General features: G+C 37.3%; 1 protein-coding gene across 3 annotated transcripts in view; it reads left to right on the forward strand.

Annotated features, from left to right (window-relative positions):
- TRPC4 (transient receptor potential cation channel subfamily C member 4) overlaps positions 1 to 12,610 on the forward strand; it is a 153,181-nt gene that overhangs the window by 104,938 nt on the left and 35,633 nt on the right. The window contains exon 4 of one of the 3 annotated variants that reach the window (XM_069882008.1): positions 2,216 to 2,552. In XM_069882008.1, coding sequence (XP_069738109.1) covers positions 2,216 to 2,552 — 337 coding nt within the window. Of the gene's footprint in view, positions 1 to 2,215; positions 2,553 to 3,123; positions 3,592 to 12,610 lie in introns of those variants that run through there. The other 2 variants (XM_069882016.1, XM_069882022.1) reach the window with 2 other exon arrangements.

A 12,610-nucleotide genomic window follows, 5' to 3' on the forward strand; every position in this document is an offset into this window, starting at 1 on the left:
CAATTTTCCAAGCCTGCTCAGAAATGCTTTCTGTATTGTATTACATATTAATTAATCTAAGGACTATAACTAAACAGCTACTGCCCACCCACTAGGGAGCACCCTCCATAGGGTGCAGTCAGCGAACACCTCATAGGATGAGGTACCTCTACATCAGTTCTGGTCTTCTCCAGCCCCAGGGCAGCCCAATACTTGGGGAACATTGGAAAAAAATTATCCTTTTACTTAATTTACTCCACATTACACCAAGGGAAATACATTGATTTTTAGCTGTGCTTGGCAGGGAATAGGCACCCCATGCCTACCACCAGCCTTTGCTGGCCACTGGAATTTTTTCCTTTACCTGTGTAACCAACACAATGAAGGTGTCCCAAAAGTGTAGAGAAAGTGGATGCAGGAAAAACATAGAAACTGATTTCTTCTAGGTGAGAGGATATGCAATGGGAAGATACTATGAAGGAGGATAAACAAACACTGATCTGGCACAATCCTGGGGGAAAAAAAGGAAATTACTTGGGAACTAGTCTACGAGTCATTCTTTTTAACTAGTCAAGCAAAGCACTAATCTGTACTTACCCAAGCAAACTGAGGGGAAAAAGTTTTTAGGGAGATTGCCATTAAAAACTGGGCAAAAGCATAGCTCAGAAACCATCTGCACTATTACATCTTGTATTATTCTAGGCATTTGTATTTTGAAACAAACACTCTGAAACCTTGCAAATGAATATTTCCTAATGGAAGAGAACATTTTGTTACTCTTCTTTAAGACTATTTTCAAGATACTTATGATATGAGTAAATTTTCTTGTCTTTCACAGCAGTTAGGGACAGCTTCACCACTGGTGTTTGGTAGGCAAATATGTCTCTACTAAGGACCCTGGCATTTCATTAAAATACACCAGGTTTGAATTTGGCTCAGGTTAACTTTTCTGACAAGATCCAGATGTCTAGAAAGATGTGTGCTTACTGTCATTTCATTCCAGGGTAAGTAACATCTTCTCCCAGTAGTAATCCCAGTGGTTTCAGGAACTGTTTGAGAAGTTACCTATTATTCCTTCCCAAAAGAACTTGGTTACAAGTATTATCGAAGTAATGTAAAATCCAAAGCTAGGTGCATTTGACTGGAATTAAAATTTGAAATTATTTGGTGTAAATTGTCAATTTTATTATTTAATAAGATAAAGTTTCTGCATAGCTGTATTAAGGATTCAGCTAATGACTTAATCCAATTTGTATATATGTAGATGTGTATAACAAAAATGTTTGGTTTGTTTCTTTCTGTTGTTTTGGGGTTTTTTTTAATGAAATGCAACAACTGATGCTCTCTGATTAATATCTTCCTACTGTATCTCTTATGTCAAGTCTAGCATGCTGCTATGCTGTCTGCTTTATAAAAGAAAGCATTTGGGAAAATAGGAACTAGTGGTCAAATAAAAGTATGAATTGAAACCCTGGAATATACTTAAAGATTCTTTGAAAATCTATCTGAAAAATATGAATTATTTACTGGGTTTAGGGGTTTTCTGGCGAAATTAAATTTTAAAGATCATATTTTGAAAACTGAAATCACAACATGGAGAACAGACAGACTGTAAAATATTTTATAGGATAGGAGTATATCCTGACACGGATTAATGAAGCACTGTGGAATGCTCCTGCTTAGTTCATATTGTGCAAGCATTATGTAACATATCTGTAAGAGATTTGTCAGTGTAAAAGAATGTAAGACTGATATTTAGAGAATTAGCAGGGAGCATAATGAGAACAGTTTGTTCATGGCTGTGGAATTCAGTTTCACTGTTCACAGATCTCAGTTGTGCTTTCCATTTTCATAGTGACTTACACCTCAGGTTATGTGAATTCTGTTCAAATGTTTCTGGTTGAATAATGGAAATATTTGTGAACTTCTTTTTAAGTGTCACATCAGTTTTACAATCTGTTGGCCACTTGTGTACTCAGCCTACAGAGAATCAAACGTAACTGTGAAATGTGAATTTTGATGGTTTCGTATTTTTTCTTTTGTGATGAAGGAATGGCATGATGACCCAGACCTGCCTTGCTGGTATTATGAGTATGAGTGGGCTCACGCAGGCTGTGGAATTTTACATTTTTTTAATCTCTATTCAAAAATTGCTTATTGTGACATACGTAGCATGGAAATAACTTTACAGAGGTAACAAGGAACTAACGGTCTTCCTTTCTTTTTCTCTCTGTAGTTTGTTGCTCAGCCCAACTGCCAGCAGCTGCTCGCATCCCGCTGGTATGATGAGTTCCCCGGATGGAGAAGGCGACACTGGGCTGTGAAGATGTTGACATGCGTTGTAATAGGACTCCTTTTCCCGGTCTTCTCTGTGTGCTACCTGATAGCTCCCAAAAGCCCATTAGGGCTGTTCATCAGAAAGCCATTTATCAAGTTTATCTGCCATACTGCATCCTACTTGACTTTTCTGTTCCTGCTGTTGCTTGCCTCTCAGCACATTGACAGGTCAGACTTGAGCATGCAGGGACCGCCACCAACCATCGTCGAGTGGATGATATTACCGTGGGTCCTGGGTAAATGTATTACTAAAGAAAATACAGTGAAAAATGTTTTGACCTCTGTGGTTTTGCCAAGCGTTCCTGAGACAGAAAGATACAGTAGAAAGTTCTGCCGTGAGTTGCTGACCTATCAAAACAGGCGAATGGTCCACCTCCTTCAATAACTAGCAAGAGTGGTAGACAACTTGGGAAGAGTTTAAAAATCCAAAAATCCAGTCAGGGAAAACAAAAGATATTGGGAGTTCATTCCTGTGATTAAGCAGTTCCCAAAAATGTATATATTTATATTCTTTTTAATATCTGTTTTCTCCAAGACAGAAGTTGTTCTGGTTCTTCTAAGTGTCCGTTTTTCTTTCTGCATTAGTCTGTTTTTAAAAAATGATCTTGTTGCCACAATAATTATTTTTCATGCATTAGAGTGAGGCACAGTGTTATTTTTAGTGTGTTTTCACTAACCTTAGTTAACCTAAAGTGTGCTTCTTTCTGATATGACAGACCCACCTGTTACAAAGTGTTGACCAGCATTTTCAAGTGCATTAAAAAGTGCACGCAGAGTATGTTTTTCTGTGCAAAACTACTGATAAGAACTTGTCACTCAACTTCAAACAAAATATTACATATCGGAAGGAATAAGAAAATCCCCTAGCATTTTTTAAATGAGGAAAAAGTGTCCCACTCTGTCCTGATAGTTTAAAATAAAAATTTCAGTCTGGGATTACTGAACACCTACTTATTGTGGGTCATACCGCCTTTATATGTCTTCATATGTGGTTGCTTTATCGTATTGAATTGGACTATCCTAGGTCCTCCCTACCTTTGCATGTCTCCCCTGCTAGATGGTATCTCTCTTGGTATGCTGTGGTCTCTCCCCTGTTTTTTATTTTCAGAACCAACACAAATTGGACCAGGTCAGGCCAAATGTATGTGTTCTTGATTTAAATGAAATTGTAGAAGGGACTTAGTTGCCTTAATTGCAAGAATTTAGATTTGATATCTTCATTTAAATTGTCATCACGTAGACAACTTCTTGTACAAACTTCTCTGAAATGTTTTGGTGAGGTTTTGATACTGTTACCTCTCTCAGAGTTTCTCATTAAGTTTGTCTTCACTTTTGCAACTTTCCCATACACTTCACTTTTTTTTTTTAAAGCAACCAAGCTGTCAAGGCTTTTGGCATCATTGATTATTTATATTTTACAATGCAGTATTGAATTTATAATACACTAATTGGCAGTGCCTGATATTCCAGAGACAAATGAGTCAGTGGCTTTTTCCTTTATATGCGGCTCAATTGAACGTTGCAGGAAGCAGAAGGCAGGTCTACATTTGTCTTTCACGTAAGTGAACAAGCATGCATAACTGAAAACCCTGCATACGCTTACTTCTTGGGAACCTCTGAGGAGGATCTAACTTCCACAGATGGGCTGCTTTCTGAGATAATCGCACATCATAACACAGTCCTCACCGCCAGCCTTCAGCATAAGGTACATTGTCCTTTGCTGGGTCAATAATGCTACTAACATTAAAAAACCCCGCAATAACTAACACTATTGCCAAGGAATTAATCAATCTGGCAGACTGCTTAGAATGACATTTCCCACAGACAAGTCAAACTAATTTTAGTGGGTGAGATTAATTTTTAAATATCAAAACAAATTTTCTCAGTTCTGTAGCATGAAGAAATAGGCAACCAATATAAAGTTCATTAGTTTGATACATTACTTCCTTAGAAATAAGTTTTTCAATGCTGGGGAGGAGCATGGGGCTCTTCTGCACTGACCCATGCCCAGAGGAGATACTAGTGGCTTTTCTGTTCAGCCTTCCAAAATAGCAGGTGGTCAGTATCTATCCAGCTCTCTAAGTATCCTGAGGTGGAAGAACGCTAAGAATAAATGCATAGCTAACACATAGACTTTGACATGCCAAAATGGGTTTTATCATTAACCTAGCTTTTTAAAGAAAGAAATTAGAACTCAGAGAAAAAGGCACAATTTGAGAAGGATAAGGACTAGTTTCACTTAAAGGCAGTTCTAAAATTTTTATGATCAATTTCTCTCCAGAAAATATGCAGTGGGAAGAGGAAGAACCTCTGTTGCCCTCAACCTCTGACATTGTTATTTTCTTAGGAAAGGATTTAGAGTAACCCTGAGTCACTTGTTTGAAGGAGCTATTAACCCTGAGAATTATGACTGTCAAGATGACTAGCATTTCTAAAAGCAGCATTAATATTTAGAGTATAGACTCATATGGTCAGGTTATGCCAGTACTGCCTGTGCTGAACGAGCCCTTCTTCTGTGAGCAGTACAGGTCGAGTCAAGTAGGTTGCTTGCATAAACAAATATCCATGAGCGTGTATAAAGTCAGATACCACGTGGTGAGATAGCTTGTGGATAATCTACAATGAAATTGTAGATTTGTGATTTGTGTAGAAATTGTGCCTTCCAAAATCTCATGCGTCTAAACTGATGTATTTTAGATACTGATCTCTAGTGTTTCTTAACTAGTGGTTTCCTGTAGTTCTAGTTTCATGTTTTCTGGGTTCAGCTTTCAGACTTTGATTGCTGCAGTGCCTTAGGCCCCAGATGCGCCTGTCATAATCTCGGGCTAGAGATCTAGGCTCCCTCTGTCGCTGAAGAAGACAGACACACATCTTATAGCGTGTGATGAATATGTCTGTTTTGGGGGGTTTATTTGTATTTTTTAAAGGAATGAATTTCAACTGTAATGTGCTGTTTTGATAATCACACACATACAAACAGCGGTCTAGTAAGCTATTAATAAGCTAAATATTTTTATTAAGTCCTCATCAATAAGCTACAGTTAGAGTCCAGGCCACGGTTTAGTCTGTCATGTCATCTCTTCAAACTATACAATTATGCAGTGTCCTTAGAAAGGGTAAATGTAGCCCTCTGGAATTACACAAGGGAGTCTCAATCTGAGGCACATAGATATAACTTTTCATTTTCTGGATGTACAGGAAAAATGTTGACATCTGAGACAAAGCTAATGTGGCTCTAGGGTTATAGTTGTTCTCTGAAACTGGGAATGTGACCAAGTAAACCCTTTTTCCAAAGCAAAGGTTAACCTGGAGCAGCTACAGCATGTCAAAACTATTTAAACAATAGAATTCTTCAACTTTCTCTTAATTCAGATAGCTCTGCATGTAATCTGCATTTTTATACCTACTTCCCTTAAAATGAAGAGAGGAAGGGGAGCTCCACTTTTCAGGTTTCTCATTGAAAGGAATGACAGCATGGGTGTATTTCATAGAACTTAAGAAGTTTTAAGATTGTCCATAATGGTCCAAGCTCTCCAATGATCAAACAATAATTAGCATTTGCCTGCTACTATATACTAGGGGGGTGATTGTGCATAATTAGCAGATATTAAAAGTGTCACTAGAGTAGGAGGCTCAGAGGAGAAAACCTGTATTGGGACACATTTCCATGGAGACTATTGATTTACATTTAAAAAGTCTCTCAAGGATATTTCTGCCTTAATTTTGACTATTATGTGATTAAATGATTACACAAGTAGTGTTACAGTATGTGCCCATAAGTCAGTATAACTTGAGCAGCCTGGTCTAGTGGGACATGTCCCTGCCCATTGCAGGGGGTTGGAACTAGATGATCTTTAAGGTCCCTTCCAACCCAAACTATTCTATGATTCTATGATAACCATGCAAATGTTATAGCTTTAAGAAGCAATTCTGGAACAATATTTAAATGCAGGTCAGAATCTCCTGTCCTTGCATTTAAACAAATAAGGAAAGACCTGCTACTTTTAAGGAAAATTTATTTTGTTCTTCTTATTAGCTGTTTGTTCAGTTCTCCCAAGGATGCAGGGTGCTTTGTGCTACAGAAACATAGGCCTGTTTCCTATAGTTAAGAATACATTGACACTTTAAAAAGGACAGGAATAAAAAGAATTCTCTCTTGTGCAAAAATGTGAGGAAGAACAGTATTTTCCATCATCAAATTCCCCATCCAGTTGCTATGGCCTCTGAGTGTGTTAACAGTGATGCAAAAGAGAAATCAAATAAGACTTGGCTTCATCCTCTGTGTGCGTTGACTGCAGCTCCTGTGAGGATCATATTGATCCCTCTAGACTTGCCATACTTGTTCTGCTCTAAACCCTAGCTTCAAGGCTACGTGTGACCATACTAAACATTGTCATGGTGGGCATTTGTCTTACCAGGAATTGCTACAAACTTCACAGGAAAAAGCTGTAAACCAGCCAAACTTGGTGCTTAGCAGAAGTGGTTAAAAAGCTCTCTGCCAGTTGTTCAGAGTGGCTGCAGCAAAAAGAACATTTTTTAGGCAGACTTATTCTGATGAGTTTTTCTCTCTTTTATGGGCATCTTTGAATGTTCACCAGAATTATGTTGTTCGGAATAGTGCCTCAAGCAGGAATGCAGCTTTACTGGGTCTCTAACAATGCCTTCCCCGTCCTTTCTGTCAGAATCGATTATACCATTGAAGTATATGAATCTATAGAGAATGTGTATGCTTGTGAACTGTGCATAATGCAAACATTTGTGGTCAGCAAACTGCTGGTGGTATGTATGAGACCATAGTTTTATCTGTTCTTAGTACAATATACATTCAAACTGATGGCACAGCACGATGCTTCCGATGAAGTGATCATAGTGATAGCAAGTCCACTGTGCATCATCTTCTAAATTTGGTCAAGAAAGTGTTGTGTAAAAAAAAGAAACAGTTAATTCAAATTTTGACATGTTCCAGGGAACAGATATAGAGGATAATATGGACAGCAAGTGAAACAATGCATAACCAGTAGTGACAAATAAAGTGCAGAAGAGGAAAATAATCCCAAACAAACCTGGAACACAACTTCAGTCAGCGAGAAGGATAGTGCACTTAATGACCACTCAAGATCATTTAGTCCAGACTACCGGTCAACACAGGCTAACTACGAAGATAGACCAGATTGGTCAGGTCCTTGTCCAGTCAAATCTTTAATTTCTCCAGGAACAGATGTTCCACCACCTCTCTCAGTAATTTGTGCCTGTGTGTAGACACTGTTGAGCTCTTCTCCTAGTTTCGGCTGGACTATCCTATGCCAAAATATGCAACCACTACCTCTTGTCCTTCCAATGTGCACCTCTAAGACAAGTCTAGCTCCAGTTGTTCATAACCAGCAATTTCATTAGTGGATGACAGCAATACTATCTCCCCATTAGCAAATATTTAGTGCAATCAGATGTTTTCTTGCAGTCACAATATTTTGCTGATGGAATCAGGTTTTGGCAGGATCCTAGGATACTCTTTGGACTTCAGTCTTGTTTTCAATTGCCTACCATTGTGCTTGCTCCTTTAGCATTCAAATATTTCACATTTTTATGTTACAAATATACAGCCTGAGGATAAATAAAACAGAAAAGACCTTCAGTTTGTGTGCAAACCCTAGCTTTGATGCCTTTGCCTTCCTAGTAGAGCCCTTTAGTAGGGAGGCTAAAGACACCTGTTGGGTTTTTTTGTCTCTTTGTCTCTCCTTAAGTTTCCCTTTCTCCCATTTTTAGCAAGACTGGTGAATGATTCACCTCCACACCTTTATTTCTCACCTAGTACTCTCCTGGGACAGAGGTTTAGTCTTCCCTCAGGCTGAGAAAAGGCAGGTTTCCTGTTCCCTGTGTAAGAATTTCAGCCATAACACTCCAGTGCTAAACATTCACACTACTCTTGGGGGATTTGGTTTAAGCATTTCAGGAAAGGAAGATATTCAGGATGGTGAAGCTCAAACTCATGCAGACGTCTAACTGAAGCCCTGAGATGCAGTGTTTGAAACTCATTCCTGTTTCCATTTCCATTCCAGGCTGTCTTAACACTCAGTATTCACAGGCTGTGGACTTCAGCTAGGTATTTGGAACTCAAAGTGAGCATAAAATGCAATTTATGGGTAATTTAGGTCTCTTGCATGGTAAATTTCTTTCAGTGCTGTGTACTTAGTTTAGACATTGAATCACAGAGTATTTCAATGACTAAACTCCATAATGGGTCCAGGCTCCCAAACATGATCCTTGGTATTGAGATGTTCAAATCCTTACATGCCTGTTAATAAGAGAGAAGAGGATGAGCAGTTCCTACATTCTTAAGTATCCACCTCCAGCCTTGCCTGGAGCTGCACATACGATGCCAAGCTGGTTTGTGCAGACTTCTGAGAGCTTTTGATCAATGCTATAAAGGCCTTTCTGTGTTTCATAGACAAGCTATACATTAATTTATTCTGCCTGGAGCTCTTGTATGCCTTTGTGGATCTAAGCCGTGTACATGCTTGAAAACTGTATTTTTTACTATTAACTACCTGATAAGAATATCTTCATTATGTTACTCTAGCAACACTAAGAGAATATAGTAAGTGCTGGCAAAAATATGGAACATACAGATGTTAGAAGTTAAAACACTTTAATGATTATAAGATTGCAGTACTATACCCATACATATTGCTTTAGAAATGAAGGCTGCCTATGATAATAGTTAGGGTATAAGCCTTACTCCTTATAGTCTTCACAATGTTTTTGTGAAAGAAGGAAACTGTTTTGCATTATAAATCAGTTTTGCTAAATACATACCACAGTTTCAATGAAGCCAGGGAGATTAAAGGATAATGAGTAAAATTATGCATACTCCGTTCATCATGTAAATCTGCTTAATAGAGATTTACTAGCAGTAAATGAGGATTCACTTTTTTTTTTAAGAGATTTGTAGATTCCTGTGAGAAACTACCTGAGACAATAGACCAATTCATTTGGCTGGCTATAGTTCTGTCTGCAACATTATTGTAGAGCAGAGTTCAGAACCAGAAATGTGCAAAATTTCTGAACTCTATATTTAGATACCTGTCCATAGCCCGTTACTCCAAATTCATGCATTTAGCAAATTTGGCTTTTATGAATTAGGAGATTAAATAAAAATAAACATAAAGAAAGAAACTCAAGGGCCTACAAAGAGGCACCTGGGCCTATTTTTGAAGTCTGACATTGTCAGAAAGCAGTACACCTATAATAAATACCCTAAAGGAAGCCTATACCATTTCTGGAAATGAATGGAGTGACTGGCATGGATATTCAGTACATCTAAAATGACATAAGACACTTCTGCACATGATACATTAAAAAAATACAGTGTCTTTCATGTTTCTCTAGATCATGATAACTTCATCATCGCTGTCTACAGTCCACTGATATGGAAAACTTGGGTGTTTGAACCTGAAATGGTTTGGATGAACATCTTTGACTAATTTTAACTTTAGTAAAGCCTCTAGCCAACTCATGTTGAACATAATAGTCAGTCCAGGGTTGCAATTCATTTTTGCATACACTCCAGGACATTAAGCATTTTTTCTTGGCTTATATTCCTATTCCTTACTAAAATGCTGTTTACAGAGAAGAAAAATTAGGAGAAGAAAAAGGCCAATAATGTTAAGATCAATGTAATATGTTAAATCTCCTCTAATCTTCCTCTAGGACAATGAAATACAATTCACTTTCTTTTCAGAACATTTTGCAAAGGAAGTTCAAAAGACTGCTCAAAAAAATGTAACTGCTAATTTGCATATATTTGCTTTTCACACTTACAGAAGTACTGTGAAAGTCAAACTTCTTGCGATTCATGTCATGAAAGAAAGTGTGTGGTCTAAGGACACTGGCTACTGTCCATTCTAAAGATACTGGCTTAAGAGAATAGCTGGCCCACTTATATGTGTATCTTACTTAGTAAACAGCCAAGCAACTGAACAATCTGATGCTGTTGTACTAGGTGGTGAAACTAAACTATAAATATTTGAGAGACTGTTCAGTGCTGATTGTCCACAGTCATCACACTTGCCATTCTATAGTGATTGAAGTACATATATGTAACACCATGATTCGTCATACCATGCCTATATCAGTTGCATTTGCTGCTGATCACTGTTTCTTAGAAATTATACATTTCCTTGAACACGAGATTAAACACACTGCTGGTACATAATCAGCACTGAATACTCTCAGCTCTGACAGAGTATAGTTCATGCAAAAAAGCTTGAATGCTTCATGATCCTGTATTGTATATTACTTTTTCACTGCACTCCAGAGGCATTACGAAACTCATATTCACTGCTTCTGTCAGGGTAGGAATTAAATTAAATTGTACAGAAAGTGAAGGCAAAGAATAAATTGAGGTTAGATATTAAGTCTTCTCAGTGTTAAGTTGTGTTTACAGATAATTTAAACCAGCAATTCCCAGAGTCAGCTTGCTTGATTATAACTGCCCTGGGAAGTGAGCTAGCTGGGACAAAAGCTAGGACTCCCAAATACCCATTTCCCTGTCTGCAGGGGAAAGCAGAAAGCGTGCTTCTAATTTTATCCATGTTCCTTTGAAATAGCTCTATTCTATTAACAGAATATTCCCCAAAGATTGGGAGCCTTTGAATTATGCTAGGATGCCTCTCTGTTCTTCTTGTTACCTTCACATATCTTCAGCAGAGATTAATTCATCAGCCTAGGTGTAAAACAGAAGAGGTATTTCAAGCCTTATCAGTGCTCACTGAATTTCCTGGAATGACTTTCCTTTTCTTCAAAGAGTTTAGATCATTAGCAGCTTGTCTCACTTCTTGTTCTATCTGTGGAAAACTATGTTGCATGGTGGAGCAAAGTTTGTCAGTTAAGTAGTTTTACAGTCCAGTGAAAATATGTTCTCCAAGAAACATACTAAAAGGTTGTTGTTGAAGTTGGCATGCAGAAGTTGACCCTGAAGAACCTCTTGCTTCCCATCACTTAATGGTAAAGAACAAAAATAGCAAAGAGCAACCAACCTTTTGTGGGAAAGGTAAGGATAAAATCAGCAAGAGATCCACAAATCTTTTTAAAACTAAAAATAATTCAGGATACTGCCTTTGATATATATTTTGACAGGTCTTGATATTATTTCTAGTGATGCTTTAACCATAATTATATTTATAACAACAACAACAGTGTTATGGAGAAGGCATAACATTTTCATGAATTTTGCAGTTAATGGAAAATACATTTAGTTTTTTTATTTGCTCAAGATTCAGTACAAGACAGAAATTTAGACAAGGTATAGGGTTTTTTTGTCTTAGAACTTAATACACATTTGAATGGATTTCATAGGGCAGCTGTTTTGTTGCTGTTTGTTTCATTTGCATGGGAATGAGAAACGTGTTCCTTAAGAGTAAAATCACAGATTCAGGTAGATTGATAATGAGATGAATCAGTATAGATCCAGATTTTTTTTACCTGCCATTTTGCACAAAAAGATATTGTGTTGAACCCAAGGCTTTATCCAAAGGGACAAAAGACATTCAAAATAGTGTTGGGCTGCTGCCCTGCTTCAAGTTGCAAAGTGTGAGTGTGCAAATTGAGTCTTACTTTATGAACAGAGATGCAGGTCCCCATTTCTTTAAAAGGCATTTCAATGTTGAATATCCAAAGATTTTAAAACTGGAAATACAGCTCCAACATCTAAATCTGTAGATAAATACGTAAAATAAACAGCATTCTTATCAGTGTATATGTACTGGTGTATCTACATATACAAAAATCTACAGATTGGTCGTATGTAGGATTGAGTATATTACTCAATTACTCAAGTCTTTCAAGGTAATTAAAGGTGGTGTTTTTCTAAGAAAGTTATTCTTTTATTTCTGTGTATTTTGTTCTTCAGTAAGAAGCATTTAACTTCTGTCCATTTTGTTGGCTTGGATAAAATTTATTTTTGCAATATGTAGGGTTTATTTTAGAAGAAAGAATTTTTTTCCATCAATGTTCAGAAATGTTTACTTCTAAAAGAAAATATAATTAGCACATACATTCTATTTTTTAATCCAGATTTATTTTATCTGATCTATTTTTGTTCCTTTCTTGCATCAGACAAACGACTTCAGTCAGATGTTTGTGTTGATCAGATTGCATGTGTAATACTTCATAGTAGTATGCAAAACATCTCCATGTTGTCTGTCATTCCTAGGGCCTCATGTGGTCTGTGTGAATTCTTGCCCTGAATTTATTTCTATTTTATCCCATTAAAACCACAGGGTGTTTAATGAGATAT

The sequence above is a fragment of the Phaenicophaeus curvirostris genome, chromosome 1, assembly GCF_032191515.1.
Source record: "Phaenicophaeus curvirostris isolate KB17595 chromosome 1, BPBGC_Pcur_1.0, whole genome shotgun sequence".
In the NCBI taxonomy this organism is placed as follows: Eukaryota; Metazoa; Chordata; class Aves; order Cuculiformes; family Cuculidae; genus Phaenicophaeus; species Phaenicophaeus curvirostris.